This window comes from Lissotriton vulgaris, chromosome 4_1, assembly GCF_964263255.1.
Source record: "Lissotriton vulgaris chromosome 4_1, aLisVul1.2, whole genome shotgun sequence".
Classification (NCBI taxonomy): Eukaryota; Metazoa; Chordata; class Amphibia; order Caudata; family Salamandridae; genus Lissotriton; species Lissotriton vulgaris.
The window spans coordinates 168,608,485-168,634,749 of record NC_141691.1 but is presented as its reverse complement, the minus strand read 5'-3'; the positions used below and the strand labels follow the sequence as shown (position 1 = coordinate 168,634,749).

The 26,265-nt window shown below is 46.1% G+C and overlaps 1 protein-coding gene across 1 annotated transcript in view; it reads left to right on the top strand.

Moving 5' to 3' along the window:
• Positions 1-26,265, top strand: part of COL4A5 (collagen type IV alpha 5 chain) — a 448,329-nt gene that overhangs the window by 391,004 nt on the left and 31,060 nt on the right. Inside the window, exons 45-48 of the mRNA XM_086918465.1 lie at positions 16,679-16,807; positions 17,138-17,236; positions 20,027-20,239; positions 26,047-26,224. Of these exons, the coding sequence (XP_086774591.1) occupies positions 16,679-16,807; positions 17,138-17,236; positions 20,027-20,239; positions 26,047-26,224 (619 nt within the window). The remainder of the gene's footprint in view (positions 1-16,678; positions 16,808-17,137; positions 17,237-20,026; positions 20,240-26,046; positions 26,225-26,265) is intronic.

Genomic DNA, 26,265 nt, shown 5'->3' with positions numbered 1-26,265 from the left:
CCAGGGCTTTTAAAAGGGATATCAGGATTGAAAAGGCTAGAGGTCCACAGTAAAACACCTAGCTATTTCCCACACTCTACACCACCCCCTTTAACTACAGTAAGAGGTGTTTCATGTTGAGGAAGAGTAACATGCAACACTTGTAATTTATTTGCAGCACATATCTAACATGATTGTACTTCTAGTAAACGAGGCAAAGCTGTCTAAGGCCCCCAGGCCTTCCCACTCCTCCAGTAGCAACCAGTTAAATCCAGACCACTAAAGAGGCATTTCACCCCCTTCTGGTCATGCCACAGAGAACCAACAGGACAACTCAGACGTACCAGATTCTGGAGTGGATCATGTTGGGAAAAGGCCTAAGTGACACCAGACCCACTCATGGGCAAATGTCAGGGAAGAGCCCATGCTGTTTGCTCCCAGGAATCTCCTGGGATTGCGAGAGATCCCTTTGATACTTTGATCTGGTAGGTGCCACTGCGCCAGCCCCAAGCTGTGAGTAACCCATGAACTCATGCCAACTGGCTTGGCACACACATTTCTCTAACTACCACCAAAAGTGAACGAGGACACTAAAATCTGAGTGTATATGCTTTCTTCAGGACAAGCTACCCGTCACCAGGATGGCAGCTCTCGGTGGTGTTTTCCAGGGTTCTCATAGATTGGAACCCGAGTTGTTCTATAGAGAAGCTTTTTCAGTTCCTGCTCTGACTTTAGGTTTAGCGGTGATGTTTTTTTTAGCACTATGGGAGTACGCACTACAGTAACAGAAAATACTTTGATTGTGACATTACTACACACATCAATGACTGCCACTGGATTCTCCAACAATTTCTCACTCGTCTTATTAACGCCGCTCTCTTCTTATATATTTATTCGACTTTTAGTAGTTCCATGAACTGCTACGTTCCTCAAATCTGCGTTTAATGGTTCTAAGATTAGGTTGATAGCAGAAGGCTTAGACAAAGTAGTGTTCCCTTTTATTTACACGTTATTAGGGGCCCTTCAGACCGGACTTGTCTCGTTTGTACCAATAAATACAAACGGATTAGCAATTTTCCAATGAGGGAAAAATGTGTTTTCCTTTTTCTTATTACTAATTTTCAATTTCAAAATATAAAAAGAGAAATTAACAGCAAATATTAATACAATACAAAATGTAGTCACAAGATATCCCTAAAAAATATCTGAAGCCCTGGACACTTCTGGTTTATCGAGCAACAATACTTGAGCACTCTCTAACAAAGAGTGTCCAGGAGGGCGGGATTTATGGCAATTTCTAGGAAAAACCACTAACTTTCAAAATAAATTCTATTCAGTTTCAATGCCTGCAAAGGTATCAATGTGTAGCACACTCTAGTAACATAACCCATCTCCTGCAGCCCATTCTAAAGCAATCAGATGATACAACATAGTCCAATAAAGGCTCCAAGAATCTTACACTGAGGCCATTATCGCCCAAAGTGGCCCAGTCCAATTGCAGTGTTGTTGAATATGAAGGGGGTGCACAGAGCCACCCAGGGGCACATGCGAGCCCAGGGGCCAGATGTGAGCTCAGGGGGCCCATGCGAGCTCAGGGGGGCTACATGCGAGCTCAGAGGCCTTCATCCCGCCCAGGCTTTAAACATATGTTCTTTGCACGACCTGCCTGGAGAAGTAAACTCAAAATTAGAAAAGTGAAAGAACCTGCAAACGATAAACTGCTACTGTACAAAAAGAACACTGGCGGCTTCAAGGCGCCTGTGGAGGAAATGTTGGCACCTGCCGGTGCGTGCTCTTTTTACTTTGTGCTTTATGGGGGAAGAAAGGTGTTTGTACTTTCGAACACCTGTTTGACGTCAGCACATTTGCTGGTAGCTCTGGAAGATAATGAACCGACCCCCGGACACGGAAGACTACTGGCGACCGCGTCACACACTATAGGGGGCACGCGTGCAGACACTGCCGGTACAGCGCACGCTATTGATGGAGACGGAAACTAAAACACGGCGTTGATTTTATATTAGGATGAGTGAACCCCACCACGGGGCTCCTCGTTAACAAGTGTGAGACAGACAGACGGTCTCTGAGCTACCAAGCGGCCCCGTGCCAGGGGGCACTTATTCACCCACCGCAGCCCGCCCCCTGGGGCTTAGGACCGTAGGTAACCAGGTGAATCCCAGAATGCAGTGCTCCTGCCCCAGAGGTGTGACTTACGTCACAACTATTAACTAGCCCGGGACAGGAGTATGAACCCCTGCAAACTCAACCAGCATGTAATGTGTCCCAGGCCCAATTGAGCAATATTAAAGGGTGTAATGACAACTATTGCTTACAGCGCTTTGAAACAGAAGCGAGGCACTATATAAATTTGAACCCCTGCTAATTCAACTTGCATGTAATGTGTCCCAGGCCCAACTGAGCAATATTAAACGGTGTCATGACAACAGCTATTGCTTACAGCGCTTTTAAATAGAAGTGAGGCACTATATTAAAAGATAATTTGCAGGGTGCCCGCTAGGGCCACACCATTATGTTGAAGGTGTCACAGATGAAACAAGAAACACAACCGGTGCGCTGTCTCCCTGCATCAATTTATCAAGGTAATAAAAGACGGTGACGCCGTAACAAAAGCTGAAGAATTCCTTGAAGTATCTTACACCCACAGGGCCGGGAATGCTCAGCCAAAGATGTGCACAAGAACAAAGGCGAGACACAGCGTCGGCAGCAGCCGGGACCAGATAGGATCTACCTTGGCTCAGCACCTGGGATTAGCAGCTCAACCCTGCGCAGCCCTGCCCACTGCCCCCACAGTAGCCCACAGACCCAGACCCCCACGCCTCACCCGTCTGCACCTCTCAAGACACAGAAGGGGGGCACCCCACCAAGTGACATCACCCGGTACATGCTCACATTTCCATCTTGTGGTCGGAAGCGCGGCCGCCAGACAACTATATTACGTGTCAGGTTGTTTGCCCCCCACGGGGGCTCCTTCTGGGGCTATTGTTGGGAGTCAAAGGCGCCCATGTGAACTGTCTGCAGAGGCCCGGGGTCAGGAGATACAGGCCTGGGGGCCCGGGCGTGTCTCAAAGGCCGCAAATCACATCAAAGCGAAACAATGACGTGTAAAAAACTTCAGACAGCGAAAACAAATCAATCAGGTTTACAACTTTGTCGCGAGAGCACACATTTAAACACAAATCACAGATAAGATCTGCAGGCTGTAACTGGAAACAGACAGCACGCAGAAGAACCCCTTCATGAATGTAAGTGGCTCCTACACCTGGGTTCCCACAGGGGCTCTCTAAGGAAACAGCCTGGACTACCGAGTTAGGTAGCTCAGCGAGCTAAGCCCTCGCTGACGAGAACCGCCGGTTACAGATTTAAAGCTCTACAAAGTCGGACTTTTAATATGTTAAATGTTGTTCAAAGGAGTACAAACTTTACTTGGGTTAAAATACCTACATATAAAAAGTTATGTTAAAGCGCTTTATAGACCACGTTGGGAACCATTGAAGCAGCGCATTTCGACACCGGTTCGCTCACTGCCAAGCTATTTTTCTGGTCTAAATAACTATTTTTGTCGTTTTACACTCTTGGACCTTATAAATTAACAAAGTATTTAACAAAAATAGCGCCGGGGCATGGGAGAACCCGCGCTGGGTACTTTGCATACAGCCTGCCACTGAGGTATGTGGAAGGAACAAAAGCAGTGACACAAAAAAGAAGTTATCTGATATGTAGACGAGGAGATAAGCCAGTCATGATGTTCGCACTAGCAGTCCTGGTGTTTAAAGTGCATTCTGGTGCTTGTAGTCCTGCTTTTTTTAATAGTGCATGTAAAAACCACAGCAGAATGCAAAAGGTAGACATGGGAACCAACGCGCAGCGCTATTAGCTCTTGGCACAGAGTGACTTCAACCTCTGAAAAGCAATGCCACCTCACGGCATCTGAAACAGTGTGGGGCAGCCATCTACCGCCAGTTCTTTTGCTTTGCAAATTAGTACAGCTACAAGTGACAGAAACCGTGCGATCTGTTGGCTACTTACACAAATAAGCGCCTTGGAGCATCTTCCACGCACACGGAGCGCTAGCCACACAAAAAGTCACACAGGTCGGTTTCTAAGTGGCTGAAGCCTGCCTACCTTGCGCCGTCTCCAGGCCAGCGGCTTCCTAGGTCGGGGGCTCCCAGGGGGGTCTTGGGGAGGGGGCAGAGGGTCACGTTGCACGCGGACACCTTCATCTCTCCTCTGCCATGCCCATGTGGGGCTGCTGAAGTCTCGGGCTGCTCGCCGGGCACTGCTGGGTCCTAACCCATGATGGGCTGGAGAGGTGAGAGCGCAGCCCTTGCTGCCAGCCGGGGGAGCGGTACACCGGCTCAGGAGATACAGACGAGTGTAGGTGAGGGACCCCTAAACTCCACTGCGGAACGAAGACACCGGCCTCAAAGAGGCCACTGTGATCACACGTGTCCTGGGAGGAATTTCACACCAGCCGAATATGCAAACGTTCAAGTCACGCAAAGAAACTCCGGGGAGCCAGCTATCCCTCCCCGATCTCTCCTGCACCATTAACGCCTCTGGGCCTCGGGCAGACACCAGCCTCCTCCAGGGAGCACTCGGAGGGGCTTCAGAAGATGGCCAGGGGGGCAAAGCCTACAACACGACGAGCGATGGCACGCTTACCTCAGTCTCCGAGTATGAAGGATGTGGGCGGGCGGGAAACAGGGCTCTTTCATCGCGGCCTAATCAATAAAGCATTTCCCTCCTTCTCCCTATGCGGCATTGTTAAAATCTCCAGAGGCATGTTTTCCCCACCAAGGGCTATCAAATTATTAATAATGTTTTTTGTTTGCCTTTTCACGAAGAGCGGGAGGGGGGTCGGGAACGGCCACACACGAGGTAAACGGAGGAGGGGGGGCGGAAAGGCACGAAGAGCGGGAGGGGGGTCGGGAACGGCCACACACTGACAGCGGGAGGGTGAGGGGCGGGAACAGACACACACACACGGACAAAGCAACAAACTTAAAAAAAAAACAAAGCACTCACCTGGACATCTTCCGGCAGATCTCTTGCTTCCTGCTCTCCACTCCTCCTCTCGATGACGTGGTGGAGGCTCGGCCGGCTGGGCCAATCCCAGCGCGGCCCTGGCTGGAGGCGGACGGCTGCTTCCTTCGGCTGGCCGGCCTGAGGAGAGGGAGGGAGACGGGCTGCCACGGAGCGGGAGGGATGGGCTATCGAGCGACTTTTGTGCAATGTCCCGAGCAGGAAGGCAGAGGCAGGTGCCGGCAATGCCGGACCAGATTCGGGGGCGTTCCCGGCTTTCGCCTGACGTCGCGTGACGTCGGCAAAAGCCAAAGAATCTCGGGAACGCCCCCGTGTCTGGTCCGGCATTGACGGACAGGACCCTCGTCCAATGGCTAGCCTCCATTTATGGAGCTAGCCAATCGGAGGAGGGGGCGTATCCCGACCCACACACACAACTCAAGAGGTTTTTTGGCACATGCGCAAAGCGCATGGCCAGTCAAAACCTAAAAAGCAAACAGTAAAATCATCATCGTCACCCCATCACGCCCTGGTTAGTGTATATAGTGGGAATATGTCGTCTACTGAGCCATACTGCATTAGATGAGTCCTCCATCTTTTTGGTGATTAGGAGAAATGATAATAGTATCTTTTGCAGCGTTAATCTTTCTGAATTCACCATGCTGTGCATTATTTCGCGGTTTAGTGGTTGGGTCCGGAGTTGTAGTCCTTTTTCTCTTTTTTTTCCGTGTCCCAGGTGGGCGTCGACGTCCCACCATTTGGTGTCCCACGTCGGCGTGCTTCCCGCAGAAGCTCCTGCCTTGGCGCCATCTTTCAGATTCTTTTTCCGCCGTTGGGTCTGGATCGTCACCGAGGAGTTCCAGAATTTTTGGAAAGAAGAGGTAAAAATCTACCAGAAAACCACCGAAAAGTTGGAGTTTTTATCTTACGACCAGGAACATAGAGCCGGGACGACGAAGAAGGAGTGAAAGATAAAGAACTTCGACGTCCAATGGAGAATGTGCACACAGGGGGCCCTCTGAGCGCAGGTATGGACAAAACCCCATTCAAATGTTGCCGTAATTGCCACCACAAGTACGCTCAGAAGGACCAGCATCCGGTCTGCAACCTCTGCCTACCAATCGACCACGAAAGCAAGGATTGCAACACCTGCTCAGCATTTACCCTCAAGATCCTCAGAGTGAGGGAGAGACAGAGGATAGCGAACAACACCATGCAGGTGCAAGGACAACCACCGTCGCTCCGGGACTTGGGCTTCTCCCGTGTAGAAGAGGACAACATCGCAGAGGAACCAGAGGACTACACGGTCGCCGAGACCGATAAATAGTCGACAAAGGAGGTAAGAGAGACGTCGACCCCTAAGACCACGACAGACTGTAGAAAAACTGAGCCGAAGTCCTCTAAAGGAGCACTGGTGTTGAAGCAATCGACAACCACAGCTGCGTCCACGGACAAACAGCCCAGTGGATCCTTCGAAAAGGAGTCCCAGCAGGCGAAAGCTCAAGAAAAACCTAGGTTGTCGAAGCACACCCCCGAAAAGGCGAGCTCGACGCCGAAGGAAAAAGACCCAAAGGCAACTTAAACGTCAACATCGACGACATCAAAGAGAAACGCCGAAACTCTCAACACGGAACAAGCGGCCGAAATGGAGAGGTAGAAAAGAAGGCTTGTGGCTGAAATGGAAAGTATCCTCCAGAGAAAGAAGGATTTCGACAAACGGAGGAGCAGATACACCATCCCTTCAAAGCCCTCGACGGTTGTCGAAGCAGAAGTCAAAGAGGAGTTTGATGCCGCTGACCCGCCAAAAACTCCAGAGCCAGCAGAACAGGACGATGAGGGCCTGTATTATTACGAGGGAGAAGGCGAGTAAGATCGAGAAACGACCTTGCAATCGACTTCCTCGGTGGTGCAGGACCTGGATTGGCAGGACCTTGACGTCGAAAGCCCAGAAGAAGCCGTAGAGTCATAACCGTCAAGGCCTTCGTGGCCAGACAACATGGGCATCTACAACATGGTCATCAAGAATGCTGGAGCAACTTATGGGGTAAAATTGGAGGAAGGGAAACCAAAGGCTTGCTTCCTCTTAGAGACTCTTCTCTCCACTCAAACTAGGAGCCAATTCCTACCCATGCTACCAAGTGTACTGGACCAGGGCAGGGAAGCTTTCAAGGAACCATCAACCTGCAGGTCGGTCACCCCTAGAACAGAGAAGAAATATAAGAATTCCTCAAAGGACCCAGCATATATCCAGGGATCTGTGTCAGCTGACTCTATTATTACAGCAACAGCCAGAAAGAGGGCAATCATTCCCACAAACTCAGCGCCACCTCCAGACAAGGAGAGTAAGAGGATAGACCTCACAGGGAGGAAAATAGAAAGGAATGCAGCAATTCACTGGCGCATTGCGAACTCCAATGCCCTAATAAACAAACATACGTACCAACATTGGGAGGAGGTCGGACAGCTGCTCAAACATCTCCCGGAACAGTACAAGCAGAGGGCAACACATCTGGTGGAGGAAGGCAAGAACATGGCAAACACCTGCCTAAACTCGCCCCTAGATGCGGCAGACACATCCAGCAGGCTTATGATGATTGGAGTGACAGACAGCAGGCATGCCTGGCTGAGGATTTCAGGTTTCAAGCCAGAAGTCCAGAACAATATTCTGAAAACACCTTTCAATGGGGAACAACTGTTTGGCACACCAGTGGACGAGAAGCTGACACAGCTCAAAAAGGATAATGAAACTGCGAGGCCCATGGGAGCGCGTCAGTCCAGAGGAATGAGAAGGGGCGCTCCCTCAAGGAGGCTGAACGGCAGAGGAGGAAACCAGCCAGGAACGTCGCACCAGACATTCCAGCAAACTTACTAGGGTAACAACCAGGTGCAGCAAGGTCAGCAACAGCAAAACTGGCAGTACCAACCAAGGGCCAGTCCTTTCGAGGGTGACCGAATGGACGGGGACAAACAAGAAGAGGGGGGCAGCAACCCACCTCCAAGTGACTCTGCTGCATCGAACGTGCACACCCACACAACATCTCTGCGGGGGTGGCACAACAAAAGACCCAAAAAACAATTAGGCGCACACAAAAGACAAATCAGTGAACTTGTAACTCCAGTAGGAGGCAGACTAAGACACTTATTCTAGGGGTGGAAGAAAATAACAACGGACAAATGAATACTGAACATCATACAGTTCGGATACTGTATAGAACTGGAAAAAGGCCCCCAAACAGGAGGCCAACCAACAAAACGCGCTCAACAAAAGAGCTTGCGCTCCTCCTGCAGGAAGCACAAGAACTCCTCCACAAGGAAGCAATAGAGACAGTGCCGTTCAAGGAAAGAAACCAGGTAGTGTACTCCAACTACTTCCTCCTACCAAAAGTGGATGAAACATTAAGGCCCATCCTGGACTTACGGTTCCTAAACCAATACATAAAAACTCAAAAATTCAAAATGACGTCCCTACAAGAAGTTATACAACAAATAAGGGACGGGGATTTTATGTCCACTATAGACCTCAAATATGCCTACCTACATTTTCCCATGAACCGAACACACAAGACATCTACTGAGATTTGCCATCAACAGAGCGCACTACCAGTTCGCGGCCCTAGCCTTTGGACTAAAATCCGCACGAAGGGACTTCACAAAATGCCTAACTGCGGTAGCGGGGCACGTACAAAGGCAGGGAAAACATGTATATCCCTACCTAGACGACTGGTTGGTAAAGGCCAATTCCTACAACCAATGCAAACTACATGCTCAGCAGGTCACGCACACGCTGACAGAACTAGGGTTCTCGATACACTGGGGGATGTCCTCAATAAAACCGGAACAGGTGAAGATCTTCCTGGGCGCACAGATCAACACCATTCAGGGCAGGGTGTTCCCCAGCGAGAAGAGAACCTTCGCACTGCTGAAGGAGACACGTCACTACCGGAAGGGTCAACATCTCACAGTGAGGACAGTAACAAACTCATGGGGATGATGGCGTCCTGCATACACCTCGTCCCCAATAACCGACTCCACATGAGACCATTCCAGGAATGGCTACCGCAGCAATGGTAACAGGGAGTTGGGAGGACCTAGCGGTTGTAACGCACGCAGTGCAAGAGAAGATCGCATGGGGAAACTATTCCAACAGTGACCATCACAACAGACGCATCCCAAATGGGATGGAGGCACACATGAGCCAGCTCAAAGTGAGGGGTTTGTGGATACAAACAGATGCGATCAGACACATCAACTACCTGGAACTAAAGCCCTAAAAGCCTTCCAGAGACAACTGTACGGGTAGAGAGTGTTGATACAAACCGACAACACCACAACTATGTTCTATATCAACAAGCAGGGAGGTACACAATCTGTGGCGCTATCAAGACTACCGCAGGAGATATGGAAGTGGGCCATCCCACTACAAATAGACCTCCTGGCGATACATCTACCACGGAAGGAAAATGTGGAAGCAGACACTCAGCAGACAGACATACGCATCTCACGAGTGGGAGCTCAATACACAGGAGAAGCAAAAGCTATTCAAAAAGTGGGGGACCCACAAATTGACCTGTTTGCAACACACCAGAATGCAAAATGCCAAAACTTCGCACCCAGACAGTCAGGACAGCAATCCCAAGGAAATACACTATGGAGAAGCTGATTGAAGACATTTGCCTACTCTTTTCCGCCGATACTGCTGATGCACAGGGTGCTCAGCAAGTGCAGAACAAGCAACATGACACTGATACTGGTAGCACCACAGTGGGCCAGGCAGTCCTGGTTCTCACAGATAGTGGAAATGGCGCAGGGGCCACCGCACAAGTTCCCAAAAAGAAGAGACCTGCTCTCAATGCAAGACAGAAGGGTACTCCACCCAGAACCGGAGAGCCTCAGCCTAGCAGCTTGACACCTGAAGACTAAGAGTTCGTAAACCTAAAACTCCCAGAGAGCACGCTGGCGGTGCTGCGGGAGGCAAGGAGACCTACCACACGGAATTGTTGCATAGTAAAATGGAAAAGGCTCACCCAATGGTGCATCAAGGAAAAGCTACAGAAGAAAATCACCAGGGAATCAACAGTGCTAAGATATTTAACACACTTGCTAAAGAGCAGCCTAAGCTACACCTCACTAAAGGTACACCTAGCAGCAATAGTAGCCTACACAAGAGGGGAAACGGGAAAAAGTTTCTTTACATCCCAGGTGGTAAAACGATTCCTAGAAGGGGCCAAAAGAATCGCCCCCCCAAGAAGGGTACCACCACCAGCTTGGAACCTCAATGTAGTTCTCACGCAACTTATGAAGGTGCCCTTCGTACCCATTTACAAGGTCCCTCATACGCTCACCATAAAAACAGCCTTTCTGGTAGCAATCACCTCGCTACGCAGGGTAAGCGAACTACAAGCGCTAACACTATAAGAACACTACATTCAAATTCACAATGGCAGGGTGGTAATGAGAACAGACCCAATGTTATGCCAAAGGTGGTGTCATGGTCCACCTAAGCAGACAATATAGATACCCAGTTTCTTCCAGAAACCATCCACAAATGCAGAAAGAGCACTGCACACTCTGGACGCTAGAAATGCAGTGATGCATTACATTGAGAGAACTAAAGATTGTAAAACAATAAAGCAATGCTTTGTATCTTTGGGAAGCAGTTTCTTGGGAAGACCGGTAACAAAAAGCACCATTGCATGATGGATCGCACAGACAATACAATTCTGCCACAAGCAGGCAGGTCAAGAACTACAAAGAGCGGCACAAGCCCACTCTACCAGGAAAAAGGGAGCAACAATAGCCTTCCTGGCAAACACACCTATTCAAGACATTTGCCTGGCTGCAACATGGGCTTCAGTGCACACGTTCACTAAACACTACTGCGTCGATATACAGATGAACAAGAAAGCACAAGAAGGACAAAAGGTGCTTCAACATATATTCAACAACAAACGCTCATCTTCCACCCAGCCACCACAAACTTAGCAAACCGCTACAAAGTCTAAGCACAGCATAGTGAATTCAGAAAGATTCACCCTGCAAAACGAATAGTTTCTTACCTGTTGGTGTAGTTTTGCAGCTTGAAGACTTTCTGGATTACTAGCGAACCCACCCACCTACGCCAGAAAGATGAGACAGGAGGAACAGGAGATTTAAAAGAAATTATAAGAATGGAAAAAGACCTTCAAAAAGGAAAAGGATCAACAAAGATGGCACAAAACAAGAAAAAAAGAATCCGAAGATGGCGCCCAAATGTGGGAGCTTCCGAGGGAAGCACGCCGTCATCATGGGAGGGCACCAAATGGTGGGACGTCGATGCCCACCTGGGCCACGGAAAAAAAAAAGAGAAAAGACTACGATTCCGGACCCAACCACTAGACCGCAGAATAATGCACAGCATAGTGAATCCAGAAAGTCTTCAAGCTGCAAAACTGCACCGACAGGTACGAATCTATTCGATCATTATCTTGGCACATGCAGAGTTCAGGAGTGCCCACTCCTTCTTCCTCATCCCCGTTTTGTCTCCTATCCTCCCAAGAAGGAAGGATAGGACCCCATGGTAATCTTTTTAAGTTTGCACAGAGAGCTTAACTCTCATCTCAAGATGGGGGTATGGGGTGAGCGTGAAGACTTTCTAGATTACTAGCGAACCCACCCACCTACGCCAGAAAGATGAGACAGGAGGAACAGGAGATTTAAAAGAAATTATAAGAATGGAAAAAGACCTTCAAAAAGGAAAAGGATCAACAAAGATGGCACAAAACAAGAAAAAAAGAATCCGAAGATGGCGCCCAAATGTGGGAGCTTCCGAGGGAAGCACGCCGTCATCATGGGAGGGCACCAAATGGTGGGACGTCGATGCCCACCTGGGCCACGGAAAAAAAAAAGAGAAAAGACTACGATTCCGGACCCAACCACTAGACCGCAGAATAATGCACAGCATAGTGAATCCAGAAAGTCTTCAAGCTGCAAAACTACACCGACAGGTACGAATCTATTCGATCATTATCTTGGCACATGCAGAGTTCAGGAGTGCCCACTCCTTCTTCCTCATCCCCGTTTTGTCTCCTATCCTCCCAAGAAGGAAGGATAGGACCCCATGGTAATCTTTTTAAGTTTGCACAGAGAGCTTAACTCTCATCTCAAGATGGGGGTATGGGGTGAGGTCGAGCTCCTCACCCACATTCTCTGTCAGTTATTGTTTTACTAATCGTTGGGATTTTTCTAAAGAGGTGTAAACAACTTCTAAATACTTTTACCTCTAACTACGGTGAAGTTTTAAACTTTTTAAATAACTAAAGGGACTTAACCAAGGTCCTAAAAACAACTTAGAAAAATGTTCAATTCAGATATACAGTGAATCTAAAGGCAATTTTTGATTGTAGTCGTGTGATGAGGCAGTTGACGAAGTACTTCAATAAATGCTAAGTTGTAGGCCTCACTGCTGGTGCACCGATGTAGGAAGCTGGCTCTGTTGATACCATATCAAAAAGAGAAATTATGTGCACAGAGTCTAGTAAGTCCCCAAAGGTATAGCAGAGGATAAAGTAGATAATACCTTATTCTCAATTAGTGGTAGCTGGGCTGAGCAGTTAGGCTTATCAATGGGCTGTGTTAAGCATTTTTTTGTACACACGTGGGCAAGAAATGATAGCACACACTCAAAGACTGAATCCAGACCAATTTATACTTTGGTATTTTATTCCTAGAACCAAGTGAAACTCAGTCGCAGGTATGTAAAACCGTTTCAAGAATAGCAGTAAGTAATATTGTTCAAGATGTAGGAGGAATAGTTTTGCAAGGCAGTAAACATTGCTTTCCAGTGAATGAGACTTTGCAATAGTAAATATTGGCAGTTATGTGCAATAGGAGAAGTCACAATGCGTTCCTATGGAGGGAAACAGAGTTATGCTGTAAGAAGTAAGTATGTGACTTACTTCCCCAGTCTTCAGGGGTTTAGACCAACGCTGGGCAAGGTTCAATTTCAGGTAGGTACTGCACCACCAGCGGCACTGGGGCGGCCAGGTGCAGAGGTCACTGAGCCCAATGTTAGCCTATGGTAACCGGGGGTACGTCGTAGAGGCACGGCTTAACAGGAAATCTGGTGTCCATGAGAGAAAAGAGTCTTCCTCTGGCTCTTCGATCAATAGCAGCACCTGCCCCCACCCCCAGCGCCTTGAGACCCTCACGGGTATGTAGCGACTTAACAAATGTCCTGATCGATTGATTGATTGATTTGTCAAAGGCATCTCAGGTCTCTGGGGTTCTTGGAGTTTGCTGGCTTCAGGACACCCCGGTTTCTGCGAGCAAGATCCTTGAAGCGGGAGACAGGCCGATAGGGCTGGGGCCAAATCAGTTGTCGTCTTCCTCCTTCGCTTCTGCTTGGCTCTTCAGTTCATCTTCTTCTTACGTCTTCGTAATCTGAGGAAAAGAGTTCAGGTTGGAGGGCAGTGGCTACTGTCCCTTAGGGTGACGACACCCTTTAGGCGCCCCCTCCCTATGGGGAGAGGGGCACATCCCTATGCGGCCTAATTCTCCAAACCAGGATGGAGAATTCTCAAGAGAAGGGTTCACCTCAGCTCTTGACTACCCTAGGGGTGTGCAGGGCAAAGGTGGACACTCCTATTCTGCTTACTAATTTTCCTGCATGTCCTGTCACCAAAAAGTGGTGCTCGGACAGGGGAGCGGGTATCTCCACTATTTGGAGCTGCCCAAATCAGCATAACACAAGGTGAGAGGTTTTGAGACTCACCACCAAGTTTTGCTGTTTATGCTAGGGGAGGTGAGAAACACCTCCACTCAAAGCAAGCTTTGTTTCTGACCTCGATGGGCACAAAGGCTATCACCCCATAAGGTCAGAAACCTGTCTGGTGGGCTGGTTTGCAGAGACCGGTCAGCCAATACACAAGAAGCTGGTCGTGTTTCAGGGGCCACCTCTAAGATGCTCTTGGGGTGCATTTTAATATAAATCCATCACTGGCATCAGTGTGGGTTTATTATGCTGAGAAGTTTGATACCAAACTTCACAGTCTTCTGTAAAGCCAACTTAGGGCTGTGAAATTCATATTGACAAACTCCCAGCCCGTGTACACAAAAATGCTTCACTGCACTTACAGTGTCCAAGAATGGACTCTAACACTGTAGGGGCATACTGCTTGTGCATTTATACCCTCACCTGTGGTATAGTGCACCCTGCCTTAGGGCATTAAGGCCTACCAGTGGAGCGACTTACCTATGCCACCTGCAGTGGGGTGCTAGCATGGCACCCAAGAAGTTGTGCCATGTTGAGTCTTTTAGTATAACTACACCACAACACATAGCCTGCAACGGCAGGGTGTATGTGTGTGGTGTGGGGTTCTTTAGGGTGCAATGCATGCTGCAGCCCTAAGGGACCCTCTCTGGTCACAAGGTCCTTGGTACCTCTAGTACATTTTACAAGGGACTTATAAGTGGGCCAGAGGTGTGCCAATTGTGGGAACAATGGTACAGTTTTGGGAAAGTACACAGACCATGGGAACCTGATTGGCAGGGACCCAGGGAACACTCAGTCAAAGTGCATCAGCTATAAGGCAAAAAGTTTGCGGTTGACCATGCAAAAAGGGACACTATCCTACAGCTAAAAGTTAGAAAAAAGTGCAATGACGCAGGCAGCGCTGGCTGCTTCATTGCGCTTTATTTTCCTATGGCGAGTGGAAGGGAAGGAAGGGAGGGAGTTAACGAGCAACATGGACAAGGGAGGAGAGGGAACAAGCAACATGGAGAACCAGAAGGTAAAAAACCGATATCACGTAGCCATCAATGGCCGTGTCATAACGCTTTATTTCTTATGGCGGTTGGGGAGTGCAGCATAGATATTGTGAAGGTGGGAGGTAGAAAGCAAGAAGCAACACAGTCAACAGGGAGGTGGGAAGTAGCAACACGGATAACAGGAAGGTGGGAGGGAGGAAAGGAAAATGCAACATGGACAACAGCAGTGTGGGAGGTGGAAAGGAAGGAGCAACACTGACAAGGGAGGGTGGGAGGAGAGAAGCAATTTGGATCACAGCGGAGTGGGAGTTAAGACGCAACACGGATAATGGGGGATTGGAGGAGCAACTGGGGTGGAAGGGAAGGAGCAACACAAAAAAAGCAGCACGGGATACAATGAATGACAGGGAAAAGAAAAGGAAAATAGTAGCTCAATCACAGTGCAGGGGAATGACACCAATCAAAATGAAGCCATCAGTATTTGGTCCATGCTCCCCAAGAAAGAAGAGGAAGTCAAACTGGCATTCACTGTCCAATTAGGAGGCAGCAAAAAAAAGTGACAATGAAGCCAACAAATGGTAAGTAATGGGCTGGCTCCAAGCCCCTCTTGGTAAAGAAAATCTCTTGCACGCAAAGGCACATGCGCGTTGTCTTAGGTGAGATTTAACTAAGGGGATGTGGTGTCAATTTCCTCTTCTAGTAAAAGCTCTAAAGTTGAACCCCTCTTGGTTTATTCTTGAGTTAAAGACATCCTGGCAGTGGGGTATAAACGTACTCTGTGAGGCCAGACTGCAACCAGGCATGCTAACTCAAGCCTGCTTCAAAAATTAGAGAAGTTCTTGAACACAACTATAGGCAGCAGTGCACTATAAAACTGTGTTCATTCTGTTCACCCTACTACAGGGAATACCAAGTAAACACCACTGGATTCACCTAATGATATGTCTTTTCTCTGCAGATGATGTAAGGCGCACTCTTGTGTCAATTTACTTGAGTAACTTTCCGTATAGCCTACATCTTGCATTTTTATTATTACTCATGATAGCTTTAGATTCTTTTTTCTAGAGAATCTTTCACCAGTATTCTCGAACATGAGAGTCAGTCTTTTTCTAAATGGGGCATGGGTACACTCTTCGTATCTGCCTGAATGCATACCTTTTTACAAAGGTGGATTATAAATTGTACATGACATAATTTCTACCACATCCAAAATAACATGCATGGATTTGCTCAAATCTAGCCCTATTGGATGTATTGTGCGGTACTCATAGGGCTGTAGCTTGCAATACTGTCTGTTTTATGTAGATGCCACTGCCTTGATGCAGGGTTAAGAGATGTTCATTATTACAATTACACAATCTTCTGGTTTTACTTTTCAGTTTCTCGGTTTCCAATTTTTTTTCTTAAATGTCTTAAGGGTACTTGAACTTGCAACCTGGGCAGAACAGAGGCAAGGTAAATAAAGTACTTGGAACACTGTGCAAGTACATGCCCTTCCCTTTTTGTAGGTGACTCTTTGCTTTTTAGTCTTCTCAGCTAACTGGGAAAGCCTGTGGATTTTGGAAACCACGGTCCTCTTTCAGTTTTTAGTTACAGGTATTCGTTGATGTTCTCTACTCTATGTAGCCAATAATATCCTGACGATTAACGCCTGATATAGATTATACATTTGGATTAACAAGTTAAATGCATTCATGGAATGGAGAAAACTTCTAATTTGGAAGCCTTCCCTTAATTTGGTGGCAATGTGCTAATATAACTTGCATTTAAGTTTGTTTGGTGCAACACATGCTTCTTGACTTTATCGGTACTGTTCCTGTTCTGTTATCTTTTTAGGAGACAGTTTTGGTATTTACTCTGCACTCACAGCCCCCTGATTAACTCTAAAATATTTTTTATTTGCTTGTGACAGGTTTTCCAGGCTTACCAGGTCCAAAAGGTGAAATCCGTGAAATAAAAGGACTTCCAGGTTTACCAGGTCCACCAGGTAGGCCAGGATCGACGGGTCCTCCTGGGCCCCCTGGCCCTCAAGGTTTACCAGGTAACTATACATTTGTGTTTTTAGTCCAGATGTGACAATCTTTGAGCAAATACTCATATTCAGTATATGTTAAGTAGAGGATCTTGAGCATCTTCTCCACCCAGATTTTGCTCACTGCTAACCTTAAGTATTGTTAGCTGAAAATTCACTTTGGGACCCATCTATAGCTTGAATTGATACAATATTGATGCCTGATTTATTGGTAGAGCAGTGATGAGCAGTATGTACAAGGCTTTTGCTCTGACTCAATTTTCTCAACACATTTATCTGGTCTTCTGTCTCACCTGCTTTGCACATATTTTTACATTGGGTCCAATCTTTTGTTTCTAGGACCAGGTGGGCAACCTGGTGATCCTGGTAGAGATGGACTTCCAGGGTTCGAAGGCCAGTTGGGACGGAAAGGAGACCGGGGACCGTCAGGTCAACCAGGTAAGATATGCAGGCTGGATCAAGTATTGCATTCAAATCAGGAGGAAATGTGATGAAAATGAACAGACGTCAATTAGCAATCGCTGCCACAGGTGAGCTCTTTAGTTTGCCTGGCACTGATATTGGCATCTCAGGGGTTATAATTCAGCATCATGAACAGAAAGTAGACGTGGCTTCCTGACCCAGTTCCATCTCTGACATTTTATTCTTTGCTCTTCCACCAGCACAGCAGAAGTTAAAGTTTGACTGCTGAGGAGCAAGGTGGTAAAGGACACCTTGTGATGCTGTCTGCAGTCAAAGGGTGTGTGATGTCAGTTCTCCTATTCCTGATACTTTAGCAAATCAACACTGATATGGGAATGTCCTTTGGGATACAGATCTGTCTTTAGGCGTACTTGGTTGTGTGTTTTTCAATAGGATGTGATTTTGAAACGAGAACCTAAGTGACCCTGCTGTACACACAGGTCACCTACTCTTGGTGTATTAAAACTGAAAGTGAAAAGTGGGGTAAGTGTCTTTCCTCATTCATCTTGGTTACGAGAGTCAGTTTGCCAGGCATGCGCCATATTTAAAAGACACACATAGAAATAAACTGTATATTTAAAAGAATGCGAAGAGCAGAGCTGAGACTCAATTTCATATCTTAGAAAAGTAGGGGGTAACAAGTGAGGCAAACCGGGGAGAGCCACCATCCAAAGAAGAAAAAACACAAGCAGGCTGAATAGGTTGCGCTTTTTGATTAGGGATCAGAATCAAAGAGTGTTGTGCAGATGGTGCAAATAGTAGCAGAGGGGACAGCCACTATAGATTGGAACCTTCGAGATGGAGCATTAAGAACTGTCAAGTTAAAGTGTGTCGTAAGTTGATGTAGGTATTTAGTTAAGAAGGGTTGAAATGAAGTAAAGCATGCAGGAGTGGAAGGGTCATAAGATGCAATATGAAAGAGGACGAAGGTTTAAAGAAATCAGGATAGCTTTAACTGGCCACCGGTGAGGCCGCATTAGGCCGAGGCCTTCTTGGCATTTGTTACTTGAGTTTGAAATACCTTTAAAAACGAGTCAAGAGGCGTTTGGCAAAGCAGGAACAGTTTGTTTAATTAAACGAAGCAGCCGGGAGGACAGTTACGAGCATAAGGTCCGAGGACCGTCATACATTCATTACATTCATTTGGCATCCTTCTTAAATACAATATTCATCAGGTTGTAAAGTTCTCCGGCAGACCATATATGGTGATGCATATTGGTTGCTGCCTTAAAGCCATAAATTAAAAGTCAAATGGTTCCTAAGGGTGGGCCTCGACCTTGCGTGGACACAGTGCGGCCATTGGGTAATGTGTCCAGATGTCCGGCATGGGGAGCAGGTGATCACTACGTGTGCTGTGTTCTGATTGACTATGTGTCACTAACTCATGTGGCATAACTGACTTTATGGTGTTTTAGGAGCAAGCGTATCCCCTCCGGCCATGTGTGCTTTATTGGGGCCATTCACCCTTGACCATTGTAATGTTACTGTGCCTATCTATGGAATTGATTTAGGGTTTCCTGTTCATGAGGTTATCTACCAGCTGTGCCCCATCCCACCTGTGACTTATAAATCAGTAGCCCCGGGCCTCTGGGTCTCAGGGCTTGCCGGACTATGTATGTGCAAGTCGAAGATGTAGGGTTCATGACGCTTGATTTCTTTAATAGGGATGTGATTTTGTTTTCATAAATAAATGTATTGTTTTCCCTCTTACACAACATAAGTGTACGGTAACAGTTGTTATAAAAAATTGAAAGAACCGTGCACTTAGTTCTCCATAGTTATAGGCTCTGACACATATATAGACTGAGTGAAACTTAAACCTTAGATTACGGTCTATGGAAAGTCATCCTTAATGGAAGTGGAAGCCTCACTCACTTTTAAGTGTCATGCTTCCTCAAAGGAATCCTCTCCCCACCCTGGTAGGGCAATACCACCAAGGCGGACTCAACCTCCTCAAACACTGACTAAATAGGAGGGAGTTCTTACACAAATCTTACTGGATAACAGCATAAGACAGGGGATCCAGCTAAATATTGAAAAATACCTTAGTGTGCCAAGGGGAAATAACTTTTTTGAGTGGAACACTAGGTGTGGTTAAAAAGTCAAAATCGTTTGGGTAGTGGAGTACAATGACTCACACCCAACTACTACCTGCCAACATGTTTCTGCCCATCATTAATAGCCTGTAAGGTCTGGGGCATTCGTCAGGGCATGTGGATCCCTATAGGTGAACAATTCGTAAATAATATCCTGTTCATACTAATTAGGTTGGTCAGGGAGGTCTCCTAATTTAGGTCCCACAACACTATCTGACCTGTTAGCAATTAAATTAAAACTTGAAAGCATAGCTTTTAGGGGATACAGGCATCATGGTAACAGAGGAGGCGGGGTCCTTTGTAAACACACATTCATCAAAAGGAACGCCCATACATATAATCTACTCCGGTCTCCACTCTGCCCAGTCTATCTCTCTAGGAATGCGGCTCTCATTGGATTAAAAAAAATATTTCAGATTTCTGTAGAGCACGCAAATGTGGAAAATCCCCATTATACAATCCCAGAATAATCATGTTTTAATATTTTTTTTTCTAAAAAGTTAATGTAAAAACATATGTTTAAATATGCCAATGTTTTAGCCTTAGTAAAATAAAGAGAGTATAAGCATAGAGTGTTGAAGCGAATTCTTGGGATTGTGTTGTTTTTCTAATTCATTGGTTTGTTTCTCAGTACCAAATTGTCATTGATATTCTCAAATCATGTCACCAGGTACCAGAGGCATTCCAGGACCACCAGGGCCAGATGGCTTGCAAGGTCTTCCAGGCCCACCCGGGTCAGGTTCAGTCGCCCACGGCTTCCTAATAACTCGACACAGTCAAAGTACAGACACTCCGCCATGCCCGCTAGGAACGTCGCGAATCTACGATGGCTATTCACTCCTGTATGTGCAGGGCAACGAGAGGGCACATGGCCAAGACTTGGGTGAGATGCCACATGAGCTCATTCTACCATGGTGACAAGAATTTCCATGTTTTCTTTGAGTCCTACATTTGGTTCTGATGGTAGAAATGACCTTGCCAGTACCTAGGAATGGACCCAACTGTACAGCATTCCTTTAAGTGGGTCATATATCGTTTGCTCCTCAGTAAGCGGTAGAAATTTAGTTGGAGTGGAAACACAATTTGCTTGCTAAGTAATAGCTTGCAAATATTTTTATTTTTGTATGTTATATTTTGTTGTGTGTTTTATGCAGTTGTAGAAGCGTTAATTGCTATGTATAACAATGCAATTGTATGTTGCATTGGTACATTGTGTGTTTATATACTGTTGTGGTATATGCATTAGTTTTGTTATTTTTTGTGTGTGTTGCATTGTTATTTCACATGCTATGTAAAGATGGCAGCACTGCTGCAGTTTTAAAACTTGGAGGAAAGTTAGGATTTTTTTAAATATTTGACAGATTGTTGGAGGTGGAGGAGCAGATGAGATTATTAGTTATATGTGCCCTTGAACCCGAGGATAAGATTTCAAACACAAGCACTCCCTAAAATGCATTCATGTTTATGAAACTGGCTTGCTTATTGCTATTTCCAGTACCTGCAATTTAAAGACGGTCATGACAGAATGACTTCCTTCCACAGTCGTATTGTCCTTTGTCAGTTCTCAGCTCATTGTAGGTCAGTCAACCTGCGAGAAACCACAGTAGCATGTATATATTAATGAAGTCATTTTGTCTTCCTTTACAAAGTGCCAGTTCTAATCATGTACCCTCCATACTTGGTGACAGAACCCTCATGTCCGCATTTATCCTCGCGAACAGGAGCATTTTGATGGGATTCTTTGTAGTAATTGAGCCATCTTAAAGGGGCCATTCTGTGTAGAGAAAAGAGTTCTCTTTACCCAGTCCGGCATTGCTCGCAATCACGTAGGAATTCACAAATTTTCCTTTGTTTGATGATGTCGGCTTCGGCTTTGAGACTTATTGTGACATAATTCCCATAGAAATTCCAGAATTGTCTTTTGTTTGATGATGTCAGCTTGGGTTTTGAGAACCATTGTGACATCATTCACGTAGGAATTCCAGAATTTTCTTCTGTTTGATGATGTCAGCTTGGGGTTTTGAGAACCATTGTGACATCATTCACGTAGAAATTCCTGAATTTTCTTTTATTTGATGATGTCAGCTTGGGTTTTGAGAACCATTGTGACATCATTCACGTAGAAATTCCAGAATTTTCTTTTATTTGATGATGTCAGCTTGGGTTTTGAGAACCATTGTGACATCATTCACGTAGAAATTCCAGAATTTTCTTTTATTTGATGATGTCAGCTTGGGTTTTGAGAACCATTGTGACATCATTCATGTAGAAATTCCAGAATATTCTTCTGTTTGATGATGTCAGCTTGGGTTTTGAGAACCATTGTGACATCATTCACGTAGAAATTCCAGAATTTTCTTTTATTTGATGATGTCAGCTTGGGTTTTGCAATCTATTGTGACATCATTTACCCGGCTCTCCGTCTTAAGGTCGTTTCACAGTACTTTGTGTAAGGAGAGGAGCTAAGATTAAAAGAGGCGTTTTTCTTCGAACCTGCACAGATTTCCGTGTCGAATTGTTGGGGTATGTTGCTGAAAATACATTTTTGTGTTTGTTGCAATTTCATGAAATTGAACCATCTCACTGCTTAATGAAGATGCTGTTTGGACTTCGATGCATTCAGGACTATTAGCAGAATAAACATGTGCCACTGGATTGTTCAAATCGAGGAATGATTCAAATATACTGATCTTGAATGATAACCAACGTGGTACTCATCCGTTAAATAGACAGAAGCCCCACTGATCCGCCAGCTTCAAAATACCTCCAAGTTCACTCATTTGTTCTTAACACTCATGCCTTTGCCTACGGTTTATAATTATCAAGTTGAGACGCTGATATAGCTTTAAGTTAAATTACAAAATGTAACCTTCTCTTACTAACTCAGGAGCATGAAGGGATTTGTTGTTTCAACGTGCCAGTTGTGTTGGTTTTAAACTCAGCTACAAGCAGGACTTTACTGGACATAACCCATGGTAAAATTGCATTAGTCCATATTTCATGTTAGATTTTCCAAATATTTTGCACATCAGTTAATAGGGGGACCCTCCCCGCTATTGTTTGCCCTGGTCCTTGCCCTGACATTAGAGGTCATTCATCTTCGAGGGGTATTGGCGGAATGGGGTAAGAGGGTGGAGAACAATATGTATGTGCTGTCACTATGGGGTTCATTAGGAAGTCCGTCCGAAACCCCAGAGTGGGAGGGAACGTCAGCATGGGCAGCGGCGTTCCCTCCGTGCAGATTAGGATGTGACCGCCAGGGTGGGGGTCACATCCTATATCTTTAACATTGCGGCGGGTGCAGCTTCAAGCTGCACCCGCCGCAATGTTAAACATGCATACAATGCATTTGTATGCAAAAAGCGGCAGGCAACGCGCGGTGCCTGCCGATTTCTGCATACAAATGCAGGGGGGGTACCATGGGTACCCCCCATGTGCAACCCCCATCCCCCCCCCTTCACCCAGGGTGCCCGCAACAGGCTCCCGAAGTCAAATCCCGTATGCTTTTCCACGACGGAAAAGCTGCCGTGGAAAAGCATCTCTTTTACTCTATCCTAATATGGCTGGCGGTGTCTGATAGACACCGCCAGCCATGTTACAGCTTTTCCGCAGCGGTTGTAAGTCAACCGCGTCAGAAAAGCGGCGGACTGATACCAGGACCCACCAGCCATCCTAATGAGGCAGTGGGTCTTTGGTGGGTCCGCAGAGGATTTTCCGCATCCTCCGGGCCGGCGATGGCTTCCGCCGGCCCGGAGGATGCGGAAAATCCTCCATCCTAATCAGCCCCTATATGCGGATGAAATCTTTCTTTATTTTACGCAACCTCAACATTCCATCCCGAGGCAAGTTCGGGGAGACGTCATGGCTATATGTTAGCCAGGAAAAGGAATTATTGTTCCCGCTGGCACGGCTGTCCATGGTTCTGGTGGTGGAGCTCCCGCAGGTGGGAATTTAGTGCGAGACAGACAAGTTCTGCTATTTGGGTATTCAGGTGGCACAAAAGCCCCATTAGCTGTTGACTTATAATGTACAAGAGGTAGTGAAGGGGATTCAAACTTCTATGCCTTTTTGGAATGCGCTGCCCTTGTCTACAATTGGCAGAATAGCAGACAATAAAATGGTGCTCCTCCCACAGTGCCGCTACGTGTTGCAGAACTCCTGTTGTCCAGTACTTCGTACTGTATTTAAGCAGTTGGACAGTTTACTTGGTTCGCTGGCTTGGGCGGGAAAGAGGAGCAAGGTAGGACTGTTGGTGCTCAAGTTAGAACCTGAGAAGCGGGGGGTTGGGCCTTGTGAATCTAGAATTATATTACATGGAAATTCAGCGCCAGCACGCAGTGCAATGGTGTTCGTTGGAGGACAACTGGGAAAAGAGATTGTTAGCGGGGAATAAGAGGGCAGAGATTCTGCCAGTCTGCCTTATGGCAGGGGAGCACCAACCGACCACATAGTCTTACATAGTACAACAAGTGGCCAAGACCTAGGAAATAGTGGCAAAGCGGGTCCTGGGGGCCCGCCTTTTTCTAGAGACCAAGCCTTCCATCAGCTGTTCATTCGCATTGGTCCGGACATGTCCTTGAGGCGGTGTATGTGGGGTATACACCTGTTACAACGCAACTTTTACAACTACCTACCATTACAACGCAACTTTTACAACGGATACCATTACAACGCATTGCGCTGGGGGGCGCCCTAGGATAGGGAATAAGTTTAATTTACTATCCAACACCTTCCCTAGTGTCCACGGGGACTGGAGTTGGAATAGTAAATTATACTTACCACTATCCAGCACCTCTAAGCGCTATGCGTTGTAATGGTATGCGTTGTAATGGTCGCGTTGTAATGGTAGGTAGTTGTAATGGTATGCGTTGTAACATCATATATCCGTATGTGGCAGTGCTTGCATTATGATGACACTGACTGGAGGAAGGTAAAGTTGGATTAGAGTTTGTGTTTGAATGGTTGACATCTGGGAACATTCTTTTGAGTGCCTTTTGGTTGGTGTCTTTACTTTGCGCCACGATAGTTCTATTCTTTTATACACAAACAGAGATGGAGAGATGGCATGTATCTGAATATGTGGCAAAGTAGGTCAGTCTCAGCCTGTCTGTTTAGTGATTGTCAGTGAAGATTTTAAATTGCCAGCCAGTCCTGAGAGTTTTCAGTAATGAGGAGCAGGTCTGGTTTGTTTTCAGTCTTTTTTCCACTGTAGGATATGGTGAAAATTTGGGGTTTCAGAGTTGGCTTTTAAGGTGACATATTTGAGTAGGTAAGATTCACTTTAAGTCAGTGATTGTGACACTGCGATGTTGTTATTGAGTGTAGCAGTGTTGATGTGTTTGTTGTAAAGGTATAGAGGGGTTGGTGTTGTCAGGTATCTTAATTTAATTGACTATACAAGGCAGGGATTTTTTAAGGGATTTGTGTTTTCAGTCTAATCGATTGACAAAATGGTCTGTGCAAGTAATCCTCGGATAGTGCTTCATGTGAATGTATGAAAAATGATTGTAGAACTATGTTGTCACCTATATACAATGCTAGTAAACCCATTGAAGAACAATCTATAATGTCACGTGTTGAGATTCCCAAAAATAATCAACAATATTCATGCTCTAACCTTTGTTCCTGATTGCATTAAAGTTCAAATAAGGACATAGGTCTCTCCTTTAGGTGACAGCATGTGCACATTCCTTCACATTTGACCATTGAGATCTCTGCTATAAATACCTATAACATAGGTATTGTTCTATTATTGTCTCCCTGAAAAAAGCAACAGATTTTAGGAAATTAGCATTATCTGTAGAATCAGTGCCTGATGTAAGCCAGTTTTGTTTGATACAGATGAATACAATGTATTCAAGTCTCTCATATGGATAGATTGCCCTACATTTGTAGCAAATGTACAGAATATGGTAGCTTCTAAGCATAAGACATTAAAAACGTACGATTAATCAAGGGACAAAATGATTAACTTGCATAGAGACACAGAACACAACAGTGTTTTCTAGTAACAACAGTTGACATGACTAGCCGAGCATTGCAATCAAAGGTTTGGTGTCATGAAGCATAGTAAAGGGATAGGTGTTGGAACATACGTGTGCTGCCATTGTATATGGGGGTGGTTGATACTTCGTCCTATAAAGAATGGCTCTGTATGTCCTGATTATCATGTGCAAATTACGTTTTTTACAATATAAGCAGACAGTTCTTTATGCTGCACGTGTCAACTGGGACACTGACTCCTGGTCCTGTGTTTCCTCTTTAGCAGTGGATAGATTGTGACTTGGGCAAAGGGTTCTGGCCCACTGGTACTTTTACGACTGCCTTGGCTATGGCCCTTTGCCACTGGGAATCCTTGTCTGCGAGAGGAGGATATTTTATGGGCAGCATTAAGAGCATGTACACGAGGGAGGGAGGGAGAGAGGCACACAATGCCTTGTTGTTTCAATGGGGGACTGCCCAATCCAAGATGGAGGACCGTGAGTAGCACTTTAATTTACTGTGGCTCCTAAGGCTGCCTTTGAGTTTTGCATCATTCTCACACTACTTGCGTAAGTCACATCCGTGACCCTGAGGTAAAGTGCTGATGAAATTAAATGGAAAGCATGAAGATAATTGCCGCAGAGCTGATATTTAGTTAAAGCACAGGTTTTCTCTCTTAAATATTGTATTTTTTTTTTTACCCCATAGGCACAGCAGGCAGTTGTCTCCGCCGATTCAGCACCATGCCCTTTATGTTCTGCAACATTAATAATGTGTGCAATTTTGCTTCACGTAATGATTATTCCTATTGGCTGTCTACACCGGAGCCAATGCCGCAGAGCATGGAGCCACTAAACGGGAAAAACATCCAGCCGTTCATCAGTCGGTGAGTGTCGTCTTGTTGACCAGGTGTCTGTTCAAAGTAGT